This window comes from Lampetra planeri, chromosome 16 (assembly GCF_965212315.1).
Source record: "Lampetra planeri chromosome 16, kcLamPlan1.2.h2, whole genome shotgun sequence".
NCBI classification, from domain to species: domain Eukaryota; kingdom Metazoa; phylum Chordata; class Hyperoartia; order Petromyzontiformes; family Petromyzontidae; genus Lampetra; species Lampetra planeri.
The window spans coordinates 11,504,307-11,526,969 of record NC_136122.1 but is presented as its reverse complement, the minus strand read 5'-3'; the positions used below and the strand labels follow the sequence as shown (position 1 = coordinate 11,526,969).

General features: G+C 48.1%; 1 protein-coding gene across 4 annotated transcripts; it reads left to right on the top strand.

The window, feature by feature from the left end:
* Positions 1-7,755: 7,755 nt before the first annotated feature.
* TNNT3 (troponin T3, fast skeletal type) lies at positions 7,756-21,645 on the top strand. Of its 4 annotated transcripts, none has more exons than XM_078601592.1 (10): positions 7,769-7,898; positions 9,528-9,543; positions 10,212-10,272; positions 11,191-11,307; positions 12,166-12,243; positions 12,692-12,805; positions 13,959-14,068; positions 14,986-15,076; positions 18,653-18,693; positions 20,886-21,645. In XM_078601592.1, exons 4-10 carry the CDS (start codon positions 11,224-11,226, stop codon positions 20,932-20,934), a joined length of 567 nt encoding a protein of 188 aa, XP_078457718.1. In that variant the 5' UTR covers positions 7,769-7,898; positions 9,528-9,543; positions 10,212-10,272; positions 11,191-11,223; the 3' UTR covers positions 20,935-21,645. The 4 variants fall into 4 exon arrangements, with proteins under 4 accessions (XP_078457716.1, XP_078457718.1, XP_078457719.1 ...); XM_078601593.1 differs by lacking the exon at positions 18,653-18,693 and adding an exon at positions 18,072-18,112 and having other exon boundaries at positions 7,777-7,898; XM_078601590.1 differs by lacking the exon at positions 18,653-18,693 and having other exon boundaries at positions 7,756-7,898.
* The last annotated feature ends 1,018 nt before the right edge of the window (positions 21,646-22,663 follow it).

Below are 22,663 nucleotides of genomic sequence, written 5' to 3'. Positions count from 1 at the left end.
CCTCAGGTGAAGAACAGGTCTGTCGGAAAGACAGCGTATTTTATTGTTTTATTTTCATTATTTTATTATTTCCCTTATACGTGATTTTACCGAAAGAACCAAGAAGATTAATTCCCGTCCACCGTACATGTTTTTCTCCAGAATTATCACTTAACAGTATTATTGTGCTATGGAGAAGGATCATTACCCGAAACGTCGCCTATTATCTATTTTTTTCTTTTTTTGAGGCCACCACCGGCTTTGCCATCACATAGGGCCTACCCAAACATATCGCTGTTGCTCTCATCCGATGTATCGTTTCAAATAGCAACACAACACAGCACCGTCGTGAAATTGCTCTTCATTGCGCTAACGGGTTGCCGTTTGCACGCTACGATAACGACCCTTGCCATTGCAGAAGCCGTTCCCTGACATTTTGTGTCTAACTGTGCTCGGCTCTGTTTGAATTCACATTCGTCCTCTTCTTGCAGCTGACCGCACACCACTCGCCGTTCGAAATCTGTTCCCCGATGTTTGCCGCCACCTGTTAAGCCCCTCCTCGCTCGTGATGAGAAAGCATTCTGTGCACGGCAGGCGCGCGCAAGGCGCAACACACGTGCACGATTGAGTACACAAACGCACCACGACACGTGCGCACAATGACAATAATCCCCCGTATAGCCCTAACGGACTGTTGGGGCAAGTGCTGTTAGCGAGTAGCACCTCTGAAGGCCGGTACGGCACACGAGGGGGTGGGTGGCCTGCAACCACGCCCGGCCGCCTTTGTCTCCCGAGTGGCAATATTTACATACTGCACCAGGCACTCATTTGAGGCTGAGTCGACCTAGGCGAGACCCAGGACCGGTTCAGATAATCGTCCCTGGTGTCGGTGGGCGTGAGTGACAATCGAACTGGATTCGCCGGGTTCGTAGCGCAGCGCGCTAACTGCTGCACTACCGCTCCCCACACGTTAACGCACAAACGCACACACACACACACATGCAGGCGCACACACACACACACACGTGTACATTGACAAGATCTATACTCTTCCAGACACCAGGACCACACGCCTGGATGGGCACGCACACGGGCACACACACACACAACTAAAACCTCAAACAGTGCTGTTTTTTTCTTACCTAGGTGACCCCTCATATAACAAACACGCGCGTACACATACACATGTGTGCACACACGTGTGTCACGAGCACGCATGTGCACACACGCGCGCACATATGTACGAACGTAAACGTAAAGGCGAACGCACACGCGTACACACGCACGTACAAATGTGTACCTGCTGTTCCAAATGAAATCGCTGCTCATCCGCACGCCAAGATCAGAGAGGTAATTAATGTCACCATCACTGCATACTCGTTACTATTTATCCTCGTTATTAACAAATGTTCATTTTTATTTTCCCCTCCATGATCGTGGGTGCCACTCAACTTCCGTCGTCGCCGATGCAGGTACGTACAGCGATGCCTCCACGTGTTCCAACAATTTCACGACTCATTCACCACCACCACCACCACCTAGGAGATGTTAACTACCTCGGACAAAAACACTTACAGAGAACCTCTCATTGGTCTCGGTAGAGACAGCATGCTATGTTTTTCTCGATCTGTATTCCGTTGAAGTGGTCAGTGTCAATGTGATGTCTGCTAAACTGAGCAAGCGGTGCTCATGTCCTGTTTTTTCAGCTTTTCGCAAGTGGTGGAAATTCCACATTAGTTCGGCGGGGATTATTGGGTAATCTACATAATGGATGCACTGTCAAATGTAACTTGCATTGACACTTCTTAGGCACTGACTGCCGATTGCTACACAACTCCAACTGCTTGGCTTTTAGAGGGCATTTCCGGGTTGTTACCGCGCGCTGTTCGGAACGATGTCCGACGTTTCGCTCTTACGTGCCGTTCGCTCGTCGTGGGAGCTTCGTCGTTTCAGTCCCTGAAGCTCCCGACGAAGCGAACCCGTAAACGTCGGACCTAACGCCGACACACCTCGCCCTCGAACCCGAAACAGCATCGGAAGATCTCCGACTCAGATACCTCCCACGGCGTATCTCGCGCGAATAACTCCCTCCTCACCTCCTCCCGTCCCTTTCCCTCTGTTCTCCGTGTGTTCTTCTCCACTTGCCCCCGGGGTACACAATCCTTATCGCAACATTTCCCCCCTGTCCGCGCAGCTCCCGCAGGTAACGGAAAGCTTGCGACGCATTTTTGGTTGTTTGGCTCGTGCGTGCGTGCGAGTCAAAAATCAAAACTTCGCTGCCGTTTAAAGCCACAGTGGCTCACGACGAAGGAATCTTCGTCTGGGTCGCTCCCCATAGCTTGGGTTTACACTTCGTTTAGTTGTGTTGTTGTTGTTGTTGTTTTAACCAAGTTCTTGTGTGTCTGCGCACTGGAATCTGCTGTATTGTTGTCACACGGTTCTGATGAGGCAAAATATGAATTTGTGAAGCGATTACAACTCAAGTCCTGTTTCCGGGCCCTCCGGCTTCCTCCCGCACGCATAGCCCACTCCTTACAAAACTAAACATAAATAATTTTCCAAACATCCCGACGATGGCAATAACACTCGCAATGGCATTGCAGCCGATAGCATCACTTGCGCGTCGTCCAGCGACGTGTAATTGAGGCTCGGGGAGCCCCCTAATGGCAGCTTGTCCCTCTAGCAGGATGTTCCATTGCTATAACCGCTTGCTCAACACGAGCTATGAATACTTTGACGCTTTGCATTGCCTTTGTTGCTGTCCGCCTGTTGGCGTTCTCTCGTCTCACACTGTTGGCGAGACAACGTCATACAGAAGGTTGTCACTGGTGCAGGCCAATCAGTTTCAAGGACAATGCGTTTATTATTAGACCAGCCATCATAGAGGTTTGTTTGGGGGGGGTTAGATCGCGTAAATATGTAAATTGGGTGTCATTAAACACGCCACCACCCGACACAGCCAATTAGTAAGGGGTTGTCACGTCAACAGAACATGCCATTTTTTTACTCGTACAGCACACCGGTGTATTGGAGAGCAAAGCCACAACATTTAGAATAGGTTTACGTGACAAACCTTACTAATTGGCTGTGTCGGGTGGTGGCTGGTTTAATGACGCATTTATATTTTTACGCGATCTAATCCAAAAAAAAACTCTATTATGGATGATTTTGGTCGCGAAAGCCTAAGTGTTAAACCAGAATTATCAGAGCATGTTTGTTTGCATGTTTTGCCACAAGTATGTGTGGTTAATGCAGACTTCATGCCTTCTAATAGGTTATCTATTTGGTGTTTGAACATCTTAACACCACCTGTTTTATCTCCAGAAAGGGATGAAGCCTATTCTTATGTTTTCCCCATCATTTTGATACAAGGCAAAACAAGGTCCCATAGATACATTCTTGAGACTCGGCGAAATCAGCAGATTACAATGTGTGGCTGTCGATGTGTTGTGAGAATTGCTTGTTTTATTGTTGAGAGATTTGTAAAGATGCGTCATCTTTACAAGAGGCGTGGAAGAGTTTCCACTTGGAATTTTGAGTGACAGCTACTGGGGTCATCCCCTTGTCTCTGTGAGCGTTTGAGTGAGTGTGTTTATGTTTTTGAATGTTCTTCAGCCTGTGCAGGCTCAAGAATGATCGATGCGATGACTGTTTCCATGGGCAACTTTGAATTTTCTTTATCGACTGATTAATGAAAACGAAAAGGCCTTCAATACGGAGATTAAATGTGGGCAAGGCCGATTTTGGAAGTAAACATTAGTTGTCCGATGATGGAAAAAATAAACCATTTGCCCGAGTAAATTCGGAGAAATAGCAAAATGTTCTCTGGAAACGGGAGAACACTCGAATGATTGAGCTGAACGCAGATTGTCGCAGAGACAATCTCACATGTGTTACGTTAACACACACACACACGTGTGTTACGGGATGTGCAATGCAATTCCAGTTTTCAAGAATGAGTGAATATGGCAAAAGGAGCAAGTGTCTATTCTATAACGTGAAACGAAAATAGATGTGTTGAGAGAGAAGGCTCCCTTTATGGATCAGCTATCTCAGCTTGTGTCGATGAGATCACCACTCTACACATGCAATAGAAATACGAGGAAGCACTCGGTCTCGAATTGGACGCACATTGGAACCGATCGGGAATGTAACCATCCCACAAGCGGCATCCTGTAATTACCGACAGAGTCATTGGATCCTCTTACGACCTCCCAAACGAGAGCAACCTCCGCGTCTAATGGCTTGCACGCAGTGCTCCCGAGACTTTCTGCTTGCCCTTGCCCTAAACCCGTGTTTGTTACATCTTGGGCTGAAGGCGGTGGCGGCCGCGGCGCTGTCGGATTGAGTCGGGCGAGAGCGATGGCCAGGGTGGGAGGGGAGTCACAATTTGCGGCGTAGACGACACGGTGCCTCGCAGGGCCCTCCGCCTGGTCTGAGACAGGGACGCCCGGTGGAGACGGGTGGGCAGGTCGACCGGCGGCACCTGTGCGCGCTACTCACCTGCGAAAATCGCCAATGGGACGCGGCGTCGGAATGTATACGAGAAGCCCCCTCGCCACGGCCGGTGGACCCTTATTCATTCCGCTCGTCTAGAGCAGCGTCCCAACATAAACAAAACGAGATGGCACCCCTCTCCCCACCAGGTGTAATGCCTACTGAGCTATACAGCTCTTTTCCAGAATATTCTTAGGTTTTTTCGGTAAAGTCACGTAGGTAAAAATGTAAAATTAAAATTAATAAAAGTAAAATAAAAAATAAAAATCACGACGTTTCGGAGGCAACACAAGCTTCCGTCTTCAGGTGGAACCGTCACAGCACGATTGTTGTATCAAGTGGCTTCTTTTCCAGAAGCCACTTGGATATCACAAATGATAGCTCAACGAAGCGGCTTACCATGTTGACATTTATAGCAGCCAAATGCTCGAAAGCCATGATTATAAATGTGGTGGGGAAAAACCGGGGGACCCGGATAAAAATCCACGCGACCACGGGGAGAGAGAGAGAGAGAGACGTGCAAACTCCAAATATACAGCGGGCGTCAGGGATCGAACCCACGACCTCCTGCGTACCAGGCGAGGTAGTTAACATCGTCTAGCCACCGTGGCGCCCCATTCCACGAGCAAAATCCCGCAACTCAATCCGCCGCCGGCTCAAATTTCACTTCCATCCGAGTGGTTGGCATCGCACCGAGCGGCTGGGGACCTGAACAGCGCAACAATCAGTCCACCGGACGTCAGTTGGCTCCCTCTGTCCCCTGTTGCTGCCCTCATTCGTTCTACGTAGCGGAGGAATGGGGAAACCTTTTAACTTCCTGAGGACCTTTCACTTTAGTCGGCAACCACACGTTTACACGCACCTCGGCATTATCCGATGATGATAATAATAAGAAGAACGCTTGTCGAACTATTTTAAAGTAGCCAGGGACACGGGTTACTTGAGTGCGATAAAATTCTAACCTCTGTTGTTGCCAGGTTGGCAGTAAAGTATTGCCCTCTAGAACCCGATTGGTACAGCTAAGATACTTGCTGCGAGTGGCTAAATCTCAGTTTAACACGTAGTAGGACTTTCTCGATCAATATTATTCACGAGAGTTTTTGTTGTTGGGTTAAATCGCGTAAATATAAACGCATCGTGAAACCCGCCACCACCCCGACACAGCCAATTAGTAAGGGGTTGTCATGTCAACAAAACGTGCCAATTCGTTATCAGTGCAGCACACCGGTGCGTCGGAGAGTAAACCCACAACGTTAACAATTCGAGGACCTTCTTCTTGGTTCTTTCGGTAAAGTCACGTAGAATGGAAATAATAAAATAATAAAAATTAAACATAATAAAATAATTATCGTGACGTTTCGGCCACAACGCAAGCAGCCGTTCTCATGTGAAGAACAGGTCTGTAAGAAAGACAGCGTCGTGAGAATTATTTTATTATGTTTTATTTGTATTATTTTATTATTTCCATTCTACGTGACTTTACCGAAAGAACCAAGAAGATGAATCCCTGCAGTCACGAAAGCTTTAAATCGAATTCGAGGACCTTGACGATTCGCCGGTACCGTTTCAAAAGTGGAAGGTTGCCGCGTGGCTGCGAAAACGAAAGTCGCGGGCCGCGTTCGCCCCCCCACCCCCCACACACACTGCTGGCTGATCGCCGCGCGATCTGTTACGCCGTTGGAAACAAAACATAAACGAATGACACGACCCCCTGGAATAATGTAACGCAACCTAAGAGTGCACAAGTTGTCTGCGGTTGCAGTTGAGGAGGCGGCAGGGTGGGGGGGACGTGGGACGCGATACACAAGTGCCATTTTTAATTATTGACCGTGAGCGAAATTTAATTCAACCGGTGGCGACTGAGGCCCCCCTTGGGTGCCACACCCAGTTATTTTAGGTGGGGGGGGGGGCTCACGGTGGCGAGAGCTCTGTGAAGGAGCCCTCTTTAGGAGCCGAGCAGAGAAAGTTCCACGCGTCATATTCTGTTGTTTATTCGCTTGATGCGGGATGGCCTCGACTGGGTGCCGCCATAGGAGTGTGGAATCGTTCTCAGGCGTCGCTCAGGCTTTGACACGTGCTGTGTGTTCTCTGAGCCGGCCGGTCGACGGCCGGGCACAAAGCCGAGCGCTCGTTCATGGAATTCGACACATTCTCGTCAAAAGCACCGCTCAAAGACGGGGACGAGTAAATACTGGGTGCTTCAAAACATGTAACACTTCTGAGGATTTGCAACAATGCCACATATTGCAATACGCAATATGTGACTTTCTAAAGCTATTAACATACATTTGTTATCACGTTACAGTCTATTATCCAATATTTTTTCTATTAAAAACGATAGTCCCATTATGAGTGTTAAAAAAATAATGGAATCACCCTGTCTATGTAAGAGGCGACGTGTTGCCGATGGCGAACGTGTTGATTCTTGTTATTTGCGCTCAAGCACAGCTGCTCATGGGGTGAATTTAATTGATCCGGTTTCTCCTGCTTAAACGAGTAACTAAATAACAAATAAATGAGCAACTCAACAGCAAGTAAGAATACACTGGGCTGGCAACGAGCGTTGCTCGAAAGAACACGTTGACACTGGCAGGCTTAATATAGCGTCGTGGAAAGGTCCTCATTAATGAATAAGTAAAACATATTTTGGAAAAGAGATTGAAGAAAATGAAGCAGGTGGCAGCCCCACCCCGAGGTGCTCAGCGATGGTTCAATCCACGGAGCAGTCCACCCCCCCCACCCCGCGCCCCCCCCCGCCCCCCACCCAATGTGTGTGTGGGGGGGGGGTGCTGGAGAAAGGTATCTGTTGAGCTTGCGATGTTACAACGAAGCCGTGGATCACTGGCGTTGAACAACAGCGTGTGTATTAATCAAGCTCTGCTGTGGACTTTCACATGTATATTCAGATCATGGCGATTCACGTTCATCAGTTATCATCATCGGCCACGATCTATACACTACTGGATGAAAGTTTCTCCAAGCCGTTGCCATCCCGAAGGGTCTCTTGATGTGGCAATCTTCCTGTTGCACATCAGCCGACTGCATCGCTCCATCCACACGACGGTCGTTTGCTGTCCCGCATCTTCCCTTCTTTGGCTTGCGTGGTGATGAGAAAGAAAAAAAATACCCATTAAATTATGACGGCTGCAGCCGGAGGACCTCATCCAGTAGTGGATTGATCATGTCTGACAGTGTTGGATGATGGCGATGATGATTATGATGATGAGAGACACACGTGCCTACGTGCGTCGCCGCATGTGCTTTTGTGCACGTGGCGCTGATGGACCATGTTGCTTTGCGTTCTCCTGTCAACCTCCCTCCTCACCCTCCACCATGCTCATGGCTGCTCCACCATGACCACCAACAATCGACCACCACCAACAACCAACCAACAACATCAAACCCACACTTAGGAGAGGAAGGTACAAGAGTGGTGTAACGCTTGACTGCGCGTGCGAGACGTTGCTTTACCCCGGTGATCTCACTGTGTAACAAAATATGTTTTTTGTTCCTGGGTAGTAAGTGTTATTTTCTCATTGCTTATGCCTCAAAAGTACATAAAATGGCTATTATTCCCCACAAACTTTGCTTTTGTGACCAGGACAGTGATATTTTGAAATCGACCTATTTTCAATGAGAAAACGTGGTGTGCATTTGTATCATTCCTTCACATCAAGTCCTGGTCACAAAAGCAAAGTTTGTGGGGAATAATATCAATTTTCTATACTTTTTAGGCATAGGCAATTACAAAATAGCACTTACTACCCAGGAACAAAAATCGTGTTACAGAGTGATTGCAAGGCCAGCAGGCCACTGGCTGCTCCTGGTCGCCTTTAGTGCGACCTCCGACAATACGCAACATGTGAAAACGATGCTTCACGCTGTACACGGCAGTGCAGAGAATCTGACCGAATCGAGTTGCATCGAAACCAGCATCTTTATTTAGACTTGAGGAATCCGATGAGCTTCGAATATTTTTTTGGTCGCAATTTGTCTTTGCGCAATAAGAGCCCTTATACCCCGACTCTATGTGCATGTTTACGCAAATCGAACAAAAACAAAACTAAACCTATGACCAAATCACCCCGGAGTCTGCCCGGTCTTGTCAGACGCTCAGCAGGCTTCAGCCTGGCCAGCACTCGTGTAGGCTGCTGTGGGGATAGGTTGTCAGCAGAGGGCAGTGTAGCAAAGTCCACACTTGTTGCCCTGCGCGATGCTTCAACGGCTATGCTCTCTTACGCCTTACACCAATGACCAACGTGGTGAAGTATGGGCAAATAACTCCCACGACCGTGCACGGCGTGTGTATGGGGGGGGGGGCATCCAGCAGTGGATAGACAACGGATCTGTGCGTGCACTTGTGTACTTACACGAGTTAACACACGGGGCCAACGCGTACGTTGAATATACTATGGATGACTGGATTTCAGATGTGCAGGTGTAAATGACGCGATATGAATGGGGTCCCTCCACAGTACAACTTCTCCCTTCTTCAGTCGCCAGGCACGCGGTGCAATTGCACTGCCTACACGCTCGGGGGCCGTCCATAAATGACGTCACGCACCTAGGGGGGGGCGGGGGGGGTCACACATTTGTGACGATGTGTGACGAGGGGTGGGGGGTTGAGAAATGTGACGTCACATCAAAATGCGCTATTTTAAACAAATGTAGATAACACGTTCTACTTAATTAAATATAATTTTAATAAATGTTTAATCCTACATCAGAGTGCAGCGCCACATTAAATACGCACTACAATGATAATAGTTTAAAGCGATTCGAAGCATATTTTATTTTCAAAATGGAAATATGGTTTTGGGGGGGGGGGAGGGCAGAGCTTTGTGACGTCATATTTGAGGGGGGGTCTGACTTATTATGACGCCGTGTGACGAGGGGGGGGGTAAAAAATCGTCCAAAATCGCGTGACGTCATTTATGGACGGCCCCTCGATAGCTATGCCGCTGTTGCCTAGCAGCAGCCCTTGCTGGAAATTGCAATCTAATGTTTCATGTTTTCTCTCAATCTCTTGCACCCTCCCTGGCTGGCAAAAGGAAAGCCCAAGCAAAAGTAAGTTGAAGTAATATTATTGCATACGGTTGTATCACGCGGTCTTATCGCATGTGCCTTTTGAGCAAATTTACCGACGGCAAAATCACCATAAATGCGCCTGATCTCGTCGTATTTCGCTAAGCAAGAGCTCGGTCATTGCTGGAATGGGTGACCACTGCCAGGGCTAGCCAGGTGCTCTAGACACGGGGCTGTGACATGGCCAGGAGATGGCAGTGTTGAGTGTAACCACCCTCGTATGCATGGAATTTGCCATAAGTTCCAATACGAGACCCTCCCACAAAACAGGCTTGAGACCCAGTGAGGCTTTCCTGGGTAAATTATTGGCATTATTATAATGATGGTGTTTATCTTATGACACTCTGCAAACACTTGAACCGCACCCAACAGACATGATCGATATGAACTCAATGATCGATAGGAATTTACCAGGTTCATGTGAATACCATACAGATGTACTTTCTGCCATTTAGTTGACTTTTCAACCCGCATACGCAGGGTCCGATAAGTAAGATTGTTTTCCTGCTCGGAGTATTTGAGGGTGAGTGCTCAAGTCTGGCATTGAACATCGTAAATCCCAAGTTGATCTTTTTCAGAATGATTATGGCGTGGCTTCTGTGGGTGTCGGTGGACGCTGGGGTTTATCGTGAACATTTCTCCCGTTACAGGTTTGTTGTGCCCCAGATCGTCGCTCCCAAAATCCCAGATGGAGAGAGAGTGGACTTTGATGTAAGTTGCCCAACTGTCCGAATCTCTCCCATCTCTTCCTCTCTCTCTGCTATGCAATACGAGAACAATGTGGATTTACGAATGGTTTAAAACACGCCGTACAGAGGCAGTCGACGATTTGATTTTATCGACAGAGGCAGATTCAGATGTCTGCAGCCTGGAATTCAGGTACTGATAGCGAGTTTACAGCACCGATGGCTTGGAAAGGGGAGTTTCAGCCTATGGGGAGACAGCAGAAGTGAACGAGTATCGTCCCACTGAGCGAAAGCTGACTGGGGGATTCGACAGAAAGTTTGGATTGATGGAGAGGATCGTACGTGAAGTGGAGTAGAGAGAGAGATATGAGGGGGGGAAAGATAGGAGAATACGAGGAGAGCAGCAGAGTAAGAGATAGGGCATTGTTGAGTCCACGGAGGATCATGAAGATGGTGATATATTGAAATTGATCTGGGATCGGGTTGGGAGCCAGTGGAGAGATTGGAATATTGGGGTAATGTGGTCCTTATTATAGGTGTAAGTTAAGATTCTGGCAGATACAGTTTTTATCATCTGGAGTTTGGAGGTGATGGATTTCAGAAAAAAAACGTCGAGGAGAGCGCTCCAACGGTCGAGTTGGGAATTATTGAAGGCATGGATGAGGGTGTTTACGGCAACTGGAGTGAGATAAATAAATGGCTGATGTGGGAGACGCTGTGGACGTGGAGATACGAGGCTATGCAGAGTAGAGATGCCTTGTAAGATCAACGACGGCTCCCAGGCCTCGCACACGCTCATCACCAGTGCCATGTCAGAGTTCAGGAGGAGCAAACGCTTATCTCAAAAGGCACCCCCGGGTTTCTGGTCATGCCGTGCACGGCGGCTCGGGACGATTTAGCACATTCGTCTGCCCCCCCCCCCACCATCTCCACCCGATCGCAGGACATCCATCGCAAGCGTCTGGAGAAGGACTTCATGGAGCTGCAGGGTCTGATCGACTCGCACTTCGACAACAGGAAGCAGGAGGAAGAGGAACTCATCGCCCTCAAGGAGAGAATCGTAAGGACAGCCATCAGCCATCGGCGACCGTTTTGATTTGTAAACACATCCTGGCATTGCATCTGTGAGGAGAGTCGGGGTGGGGTCATGCAGGATCGCTTACCTAGACGGTGTTTCGGCCTACTCTTTCAACGCAGCCCAGGCATCTTGGTGGCAGTACCCACACCACATAGTACCCCACCACACGTTACCTGCCAATCGACTGTGGTGCATGCATTTATTATGCTGGATGGGCAGAGGCGGGTAGGATTTAATCAACTTGGACCATTGTTTCGACTGTCGTGCCAGAAGATTGAGTTGAACCCACGACCTCTGGAGTGCAAGTCCAGTGTATTAACCATGACACCGACGGTAGCATCACAATTAGTTATGGAGGAGGACACTCTCCTGACCTCTTGCGTTCTCACCTGGTTGAATTAAACTAAACTTGTATTTTTACCAGGTAAGGCCCACTGAGCTATGGTAGCTTTTTTCCAGAAGCGACCTTGCCACAAAATTATAGCTCGACGAATTGGCTTATCATGTGGAAATTTACAGCAGCCAAATACTCTAAACGCATGTTGATTCTAAATGTGGAGAGAAAAAGCGGACGACCCGGAGAAAAATCCATGTGACCACCGGGAGAACATGCAAACTCCAAATATACAGGTGTCAGGTTCTGGATCGAACCCACAACCACCTGTATACTAGGCAAGGTAGTTAACCTCTCGCCACCGTGGCACCCAATTAAATAAACTTGAACCCTGAGTTACCGTTCTAAACTGTATAACCTCTTGCCCCCGTGTCACCACCACCACTGTTGACGCCACCTTAACTCAGCGGCCCTCATCCTAATGTCGTCTTCTCCTCCTCCTGCAGGAGAAGCGCAGAGCCGAGCGCTCGGATCAGCAGAGAATCCGCACCGAGAAGGACAAGGAGCGCCAGACCCGCATTGCTGTGAGCAACCGCACGGTTCAACCGGCCATGGCGGGGTGGCCATCTTGGTTTCCCTCACAACAACAACGGCCATTTTAATTTTACAAGAGTCGATAATCGCAAAAGCACATTAAGACTCTTCATAAAAACACATTAGGGTAGAAGTATGGTTGGCACCTGTCCTGGTTTTGCTAAGATCGTCCTCTGGTACTGGGAAAATCTACATGTCTTCTGCAGGACATTAAAAGTCACAGTTTTTATCAGTAGGATAATAATATTAATACACCACTCATTACATTTAGTTTTACACTTTTCTGGAATTGTGGGATATTCTTCTTCTCAATAAATATCAGACATGCTTTGTATCCTAGTAGGTCACAACTAAAATAATGTAAATACAAGCGTCCCCTACCCCGAATGAGAAACAAAAGTTGCCGGAGCAAGGTGGCTGCTCTGTCCGTTCACGCAGGACGAGAAGGCTCGCAAGGAGGAGGACAGGGCGAGGAAGATGGCAGAGGATGACATCATGAAGAAGAAGGCCCTGTCCAACATGGGAGCGGCGTACGGTGGCTACCTGCAGAAGGCAAGTTCACTCACAGGCTCACAGCCAAACAAATACACAGATCCCCCGTGTAGCCTTAACAGACTTTTGGGACAAATGCCGCTAGCGAGCAGCACCTACGAAGGGCCGGCACAGTGCACGAGGGGGGTGGGTGGTCAGCATCATGCCCGGCCGCCTTTGTCTCCCCAGTGACGATGTTTATACACCACAACAGGTACTCATTTGAGGCTGAGTCGACCGAGGTGAGGCCCGAAACCGGTTCAGATAATTGTCACTGGTGTTGGTGGCCATGAGCGAGAATCGAACTCGGGTTGCTGCGTTTGTAGCGCAGTGCGGTAATTACTACACTACCACTCCCCACAGCTGCCACCACCACCACAACCGGTGCCTCATACAAAAATACCCATCACATTAACTTTGGTTGGACACTTAAGTTGGCAAAGTTCCAGCTCTGAAAATTTTAAACGTAAGTTTCACTCTCACACGATGAACATTAACCTCTGTAGCGGGGCAGGTGGGTGGGAAAGTGCTGCCCTACTTTATCGTGGGGACCACAGTTGACTTGACAACATCTCAGAGGTAGTTCTGTGATATCTATTTTCGTGGGCCGTTTTCTCATACAAAGGGTTGCACATCTCTGTCGGAGATCTGAACGCATCCTCCATTTCAGGATATGACACCAATAGCATAACCAGGGTATAATTGGGAAAAATATAAAAAAAATGCATTCACAAATAACATGGTTATTGCAAACACAGGCTTCCGTACCGATTACCCCATTTCCACTGGCACGTCCAAGTCACGCTAGCTTACGGCCCTCACGGTAGCGGGTGGCTTTCCACTGGCTATTTTCAGAGCTGTGCCAGAAACTGACTGCGAAACTCTGGCCTCATAAGACATCGGAATCGGGCCCAAAGTCAAGCAGGGTCAGGGGTAATAATTAGCATCGTGCGTCACGTCGATCAGTGTGCTCGACCGTGCGATGCTGACTTCGCGCGTTCGTTCCGTGCAACGTTGGCAGCGCGGCGCGAGTTTTGCAGTGGACAAAAAAAACCTGCGGCGTGCTTAGCTGGCGTGGCCTGGCACGGCCCCGTGTGGCTGGGTTGTACGGGGAGGGAAAAGAGAGTGCACACGTGAACCGAAGTGTCGGTGGTGCCCCCCCCCCCCCCCGCAGGCGGAGAAGGGCCGCGGTAAGAAGCAGACGGAGCGGGAGAAGAAAAAGAAGATCCTGGCTGACCGACGCAAGCCGCTCAACGTCGACCACCTGGGAGAGGACAAACTCAAGTGAGGCCAAACAGCGGCGCGACGACTTCGCAGTCACGTTCACGTCCAATGTCAAGCCTCAGGACGAGACGTCGCATGGCGCGTGTGACACCTGACGTCACACGTAATGACATCGTGGGAGGTGGAGTCGCCGGTTTTCGGCTGCCAGGGTGCAAACGCCCATTCTGAATAATTTTAGCACTGGTTTTTTATGTCTCGAACTTTTTGGGAAAATCTTGGCATAACGTGGCTGGATTTTTTTGTAGGGCAAGCCCATAATTGAAACACAACTCATGCCAAAGTGTAATTTGCATATTGATTGTCTTTATGAGGATTACCGTGTCCCCCCTGTCACAGACAGACGAACGGAGGATAGAGAGAGCGAATGAATGAACCTTTCGACCGGCCGTGAAAAGCATTAAAAAGACGATGGTTATAATAGAATACAATACAATTTGCATTTCTAGAACATCTCTATTCCAGTCACATCCCCAGACAATTTACATACAAATACAAATTGAGGAGGGGGGGAGGATTTGTTGTGGGACTCAGAGATGTGAGCGGTGACATCGCCAACGCGTCACCAACGCGCACTTGCCCGCCCGCGCGCCAACCAGCAAAACTTTAATTTAACTAAATTATAGTTTGATATTAAAACGGATCAGTTTAACACGTAGTGGGCTTTCACGACCAATACCATCCATAATACAGGTTTTTTTTGGGTTAGATCGCGTAAATATATAAATGCGTCGTTAAACCAGCCACCACCTGACACAGCCAATTAGTAAGGGTTGTCACGTAAACAGAACGTGCCAATTCGTTACTAGTACAGCACACCGGTGTGTTGGAAAGCAAATCCACACTCAGTACTCAGAATGTAAATGTTGTGGATTTGTGGATTAAAACTGATTACGATCGACTGTCTACTCTGTTAACAGGGAGAAGGCCAAAGAGCTGTGGCAGTGGCTCTACGATCTGGAGTCGGAGAAGTTTGACTTGCAGGAGAAGCTCAAGAGACAGAAATACGACGTACGTAATACACACTGCACGCACGCACACGGACATGCGCGCTCACACATACATGAACATACATGGGCATGCGGACATGGACGTATGCAAAGACACGCGGGCACATACACATATACATCTGTAGTGGGTTCAACTGAGTAGCACACGTAGACTCGGAGGTAGCTCATTTATTACTTCAACACAACGGGGTAACTTTACCCCTTAACAAGACAATGACCTAGGGTGGTGACCACCCCGGCTAACTACACATGTTACATAATAACGATCAACTTCGGATCGGGACCAACAGCATACTGCCCGGGTCCACGTGCTGGAAGACTTGAAGATCGGAGATCGTAGACGAAGGGATTCTTCCCCGGGACGGACAGCCAAGATCCCTCTCGGGAATCGGCTTTTATTCTCTCCGGCGTGGCCGACTCCGCCCCTGGCCACGCCCTTTTTCCAGAATCTTCACGAAGAACCTCGGTTCCCATCACGTGACCCTCACAGCCCCCTCTGTCATTCTAACCGGTCACGTGTTCTCCCGGGTCAACTCGGCTGCCATGGCCTTACCTGACCTTCCCTTCAGGTCGACGCACACCGTGCCCTCTAGGGCCGGTACTGCACTTACAGCGTGGTGACATCCAGCGATGTCACTACACATGTACATACTTACAAATAATACACAGGCACACAAATACTCACACAATTTGAATTACACAGGATTCAAGCACAATGACATTTCAAGATACGCATAGATGTATGTACATATACACATACATACAGACACACACACGTGCACATGTACAAACACACACGCCACAAACACATATACCGTATGCTCATACACACTTGGACATGCGTACACGCAAGCATGCATAAACATTCTTGCACACGCGTGCACAACATACACACACAAAGGTCTTGTCATGTCACCCGAGTGCATTCATTAACAAAAATTGTCGTCTTTGTTGTTATGTGTATGCATCTCACCGGGTGACACATTGGTCAAAGCAAGCAGCCCTTAATCTTATAACGCGAGTTGCAATCCCAGTTAGCGGTCCACTCTGTCCTTCATCTCTTTGAGGCCGATAAGATATTGTATCTCTGTGTGTGGAACTTGTGGATATACTCATCTCTGCCATAGGAATGTGGAATTTCCACGGTTGGCTCATGGCTGTAAACAAGATATGAATCTTACCACATGCTGCTTTGAGCCAGAAACCCACTGCGATTTTTGTGTTTATGGGTTGAAACTTTTCGATCAGATCGCACATGATCACAGCACCTCTTTCACAATGCTCGCCCATCTAAGCACTATCCAGGCTCAATCCCTGCTGAACTTGCGAGATTTGACACGTGCGGGGTGACTTAATCATCGGCACTTGAGTTTGGCAGAGCTCTCAATGTATCCCTTTTGTTGAGCGTGGCGCAGTGGTAACACGTGTGCGTGTAGTTGGTATTCTCTCCCCTTGCTCTGTTTGCATGGGGTTCTCCTCGGGTGACCGTGTTTCCTCCCATAGTTTAAGAAAACACACTCTTAACTGGTGTTGGTCAAACATCCAATGCTGAAAATGTACCCGCAAATGACTCACGTGGGATTATACGCTGCAGAAACATCACGCACCCTCCTGCGAAAACGTGTCAGGACTTCTGAGAAAAGAGTCTTGAGACTCGGTGAGGCTTCTTCAGGTAAACAAGCGGAAGAATAATTTAATTGGCTCGACCGAGACAGATGACTATGCCTGGTTGCAATGGCCCTCTGTCCACCGACATGTGAAGCACATAACGTGTTTATCTCTGAAAGAGGAATGATTCACATCCACCAAGTGTGCGACGATAAATCACGCGCTCAGCGATCCGGCTCCCATGTTAGCGGCTCCCGACGGAATAATGACCATTAATACTCGGAAGAAAAAAAACACTCGTTAATGTACTTGGTCTAACATCCCAATGCGGGATCATCGTGACTGGAGTCTTGGGATTATCATGGTGAAGTCAACACAATTACATTTGGATATATTTAATGGCTAAATGCAACTTCATCTCAATATGGTGGACATAATAATGGGATCTGGATGACTGGAAGCTCCGAAAAGAGAAGTATATCTTTTTTTTATTGAAAAAAAAAATATTTTTCAAGGTAAGGCACAATTCCTAACATTTCATCGAGAAAGCCATAGGCAGAGGAGTCAGGCTTTCGACAGGCCTCATCAAAATGTCACGAAGCTGATATGTGCATATGTGGGCATAATTAAGCCTTTTTGAATAATGTGTGTGCATAATCTTACAAAAACGAAAACATAACGTGGGAACGATGGCTGTGCCTAATTTTGGATTATAAACGGATAACACCTTGCAGGAAAAACAATGTATTTGTTCTCAGGCAGCTCCCATTATACAACTCATGAAGGAAAGAAGGTTTGATGTATGTTGAGAAACGGCCTCATCCTTCCTCACAAGAGTTTCTCATCCCTGGCCTGGGATGAAATATCGCCACGAGCTTCCTTAAAGCAGCACATGCCAGACTGCAGTGCTCTTGCTCCTACTTCTCAGCAGAGTTTCACATTTACCGGTTGCCGTGCGACACGGTGGGGTGGTGGTGTCAGTGGTGAGCGCACCGAACTATGAATCTGGCCAACAGAGTTCGATTCCCGCCCATGGCCAACATCGGTGGCGAGTGATATCCGAACTTGTCCTGGGCACACTCGTACATTTGGGGCTGACCAGCGCGGTGAAGTATGATCAACCAACCCCTTATGACCGAGAGACACGAGGAGGGCCTTTATCCAGCAGTGATTGAACAAAGGACTGTAAATGATTGAACACGTGTGCTTTTCTGGTGACCTTACATTTAAATGAGCATTTATGTTTTTAAAAATGCTATAATCATGAACATTGGAGTTTAGGATGTGGTGCCTAAAGTGAAACAGCAGCAGCAGCAGCAACAATGAAGTGGAAATGCATTCGTGAATATAACCTTCTCTCCCGTTGCAACAATGTTCCTCCCCAACAGATCAATACGCTGACTCATCGTTGCGATGAGCTGTCAAAGTAGTAAGTACCGTGCCACGTCCACGTGTCAGTGATGGCGTGTCAGGCATGATGCGACATCACGAGCCTCGTCTGCATGCGGAACAACGCGACTTTAATTTGCATCTAAATTGCCCACGTGCATGCACGTGATGAGCAACCATCACGCCACGCCAGCGGTGACGGGACAGACACAGAGAGGGTGCAAGCGATCACGCCAAGTGAAAGCTTGCCACAAAACAAATCTGTGACGCGAGCTCCGATTTGTTTTGGATGCCTGGGTATTGACTACGGCGGCGACAACAACATCAACAAAATCCCATCGGCTCTTTGCCTTGAGCATTGCACAGGTAAGAGCTTTGTCTCGGCGGCAGGGTAAGTAGAACGCGTCTCGACGCTTGTTGAGACGAGACACAGAGAAGAAGACCCAAAGGCCGGCGAGGACCCGTTGGAGGAGTTCCGGCCAACAATCCCCCTCCCGCCGTCTCACGCCGAGAGCGAACACGGCGAACTTAACACGCGGCGAAATATATGTGCGCGCACATTTTGTGTTGTTGGTTACAGATTAATTTGCTCAGAGCCAGAATCAGCGAGCATGAGAAGTTGTAAGTAGCGGAGCAGCAGTCTGCCAGCATCACACCTCTCCCTCCCTGCAGCACACGATCCGTATCCCCACCCAGAACCCCCCAAATTGTTCCTTAACGAACACAAACGATCCCCCTCCCCAACCCACCCCCCTTCCCGTTAACGAACAATTATCGGTCCCCCAATTAACGATCAAACAGATTGAAGCTGTCTTGCAGTGATTTTTCTCAGTTATATTTGTAGTGTTTCCCCCCCCCTCCCTCCCGGAATTATCCTACTCATGATGTACTACCACTTTTTCCTCTGCAGTATTTAATACGAGTCTGATGAGTACGGCTATATTAATGACGGCTTACGTTTGAACGAGTCCTTTTCTACTTTGCTGTACAATTGCGCGCCTTCGTACTTTCATATTTATCCCTGCCCCTCCGTATTAATGCATTCCAGAAAAGAAATACGATTTAATGTCCGCAGTGTTTTTTCTTTCCACCGTCTTCTCTCGACTCAAGCCGATTTATCCTTCACCGACACTCAAAATCTTCCGTGCAGTTCTTAACAAAGAGAAATACTCCGCTAACGATCACTCGACGAAACTGCGAAACCTTTTTTGACAAATCGGTCGGCAAAACAAACAAACAAATGTTCATTTGATAAGACGGCCAACACGTGCCTACACCCAGGTAAGTCAACTGTGCATCCACTCGTTGTAGCGTACGTGACCGACGGGCCTGAAAATAGTTGATTTTTACTTTTAAACAAAAGCCCGGAGGACGACTTTCGTCCCAGGAGGCCCAACATCGCAGAGTCTGCAAAGGTCATATCATGTGGGGCAACGTTGCCTCGACGGCCGTCGACGTTACCCGACACGCACGTGGCGCGCTAAGTGGAATCGACGCCTTCGCTGGGCCAGTGACGTGTGTCCGCGCGCGTGCTGCTTGGAACGTTGTACTTACAGAAACGCGTGGCTAAAGGCATGGTTTGATTCCATCGAGTTTGTGTGCCTTTTAAAAAAAATCTCCACGTGAGATTACAAAGGGTGTTTTGTTGAATTAAATTGACGATTTATCTATTTACGAGTCCTTGCAACCTATGCATACTACGTTTAAGCACTAATGAGTCGACACCGTTACTAATGATGTGGTGTGTTGTGGGTTTGACTAACACGAAACATTGTATGTGGTTTTCACGTTTAATTAGATCATCTATATTGGACTATTCCGTGCCACACATTTTGCTACTGTTTTATAACAAAGACACAATGTTATTTGATAGCAAATGCAATTTTAATCGGTAAACAAACTAGCCTCAAGTTAAAAGAAAAGCTTACATTTCTCATCATGTGAAAATATATTAGCATAGCCAATTGTGCGGGTAAACATCAACAGACTGGTGATCTCTGCACGGTCAAATCACCGTGAGCCCCAACACGTTAGAGTGGCGACTGATTGCTAAATAGTCACCACCACTGATCCCCAAATCTGACGCACAGGTAACTCAAGTGGTCGCGTGTGTAAAATCCAATTACAGGTGCTCAGCACACCTCCATCGCATACATTTATGAAAACACGCAAACGTGGAATTGGAAATATCCAAAAGCAGGGCACGCCTGCAAAATAAAACCAATAAACCTGTATGTCTCCACGTAAAAACAACAATAATCGTATAGTCCACCAGCTGATTGCCCTTGTGGACTTACCGAGCAGAATTTGTTCAGACAAGTCAACCCTTCTGGGCCGGGTTTAAATATTTTGTGGGTCTCATCAGCAGCGTTGAGTCTTGTTGAACAAATGTGATGCACTGCCAGTCGTTCCTGACAAGCGCGCCACACCTCCCGCAAGAGCGCATTCAGACTCGACACCACATCCCGATTAAACAACAACACAAAGTCAACGCTACAAAATCGCTGTCCATTCTACAGCGCGAGAACAATAACCCTGCGAGCGGTAATCGTGTTAGTAAAAGACTAATATCCACGGAGAACCGCACTCTCACCCACCGCACATGATTTCACGTGAGGGCCGAACACGCAGCAAAGACCACGACCCCCCCGGGTAGCCTTAACCGACTGTTGGGGCAAGTGCTGTTAGCGAGCACCCACGAAGGCCGGAACGGCACACGAGCAGAACACGCGGCGCGCACACGCAGACACACACTGGTCCTGACCGATGCCTCCCCCCCCTCCCCTCCACCACCCCCTTGCGTGGCCCTGCAGCAGCAAGAAAGGAACGAAAGGGAAGAAAGTCGGCGGCCGCTGGAAGTAAACGGCGCGCCCTGGAGCAGCGGCCCCGCCGGAGGCAGCGGAGGAGGCAGCGGCGGTGGCATCGGCAGCGAGCCGCCTCACCAACAACTGACAACGGCTCGACATCTGTCCACCGTCAGAGCAGTCGCCCAGAAAAACAAAACCACAACAACAATAACAACAACAAAAAACGAGGGAAAATCCGAGGCAGAAAGGAGAGCCGGGAGAAACCACCGCGGCGTTTTCGTCCTTTGCCTTCACCCGCCCGGGGGGCTGACGCACCTCACGCCACCACCATCACCACCACGTGCACCATCGTCACAAACGCCATTTTTTGTTCTTCTTGGTTCTTTCGGTAAAGTCACGTAGAAGGGAAATAAAACAATAAAAATAAAGCAATAAAATAAATTGTATCATTTTTATTATTTTATTATTTCCCTTCTACGTGACTTTACCGAAAGAACCAAGAAGATGAATCCCTGCAGTCACGAAAGCTTTAAATCGAAACACCATTTTATTTAAACGCGCGTCTGCCCCACCACGTGCTGTGTGGACACCCGGCGCGGTAACGCTTGCGGGGCTTTGTACGCCACGCCGCTCATCGATCGTGAGGTCTCGCAAATGTAGATAAACGCAAAGTAAAACTTTTATTTTTCCCTCATCCCACTGCAGTTCTTTTTTTTTCTGCTAGGTGTTGGCTTGAATAGGATTAATAAAACTGTTACTATTCAAAGTGAGAACAAGCCGTCTGTTTTTTATGGTGAGACGATCAGCAGTCAGCCTTGTCTGTTCCCGCACCTCCCATGAGCACATTTGGCTACGCACATACATCCGTCATGCATGATACACTACACTAAGGGCAGTTCACTCTTGGTTAAAATAAACAAATTAAGATAGAGAGCTTCACAGCTCAACTGGCCTTAGCAAAAACAAAGTTACGTGTATTCATGTATTATATTCGCATAATCAGGACTATTGTTCGTGAACTTCAGTCGCCGTGTCAATTGCCGTACGTTCCATTCACATCCAATTAAGCCAAAACACACCGCAAGCACCGGATGGTCGGTCATCACAGCAAGCAGTACGGTGGGGGTAGGGCAGTCACGACGAACAGAGTTGAGAAACGCTCCTCCACAAGTTACAATTTTAAAACGAGAAAATAACTTGCTTTGCAACGGTGTGTTAAAAGTGTATACAATGTCTAGCATCAATGCAGAATTATTAAAAAAAAAAACTTGTGCACATTACACAAATCATCAACACTTAAGACAATCATCCACCGTAACGTTTCACAATTTTAAAAACCACATTAATCCTCCCCACTTTCAATTGTACATTGCACACTTACAATCACTCACACTATAAAAGGGACAATTGGCACATTACGATTGGCTCAATAACTACACGATCTCATCATCAAATATTTTTGCGCGCAAAATTGATTGTGTATGTTGCACGCAACGTGTTCAAATGATTCCTGCAGCGACGAGTGGCCGCAAATATTCACCACAATCATTCCACCCTTATTTGCTTACAAGCTTGCCCCGAGTTGGGCAACTGCTGGTGGCCTCGATTGAGAACGAAACCATCGTCCCTACAACGGGAAATGTTACCCTGGCAATGGGAGCATCACGCGTTCAGACGGCAATACCACCCCCCCCCCCCCCCCCGTCAAAATACACAGCTATGGTTGGCACCACCACATTACAAGGGGGGGGGGGGGGCGGGTAAATGACATCGTGACATGCTGG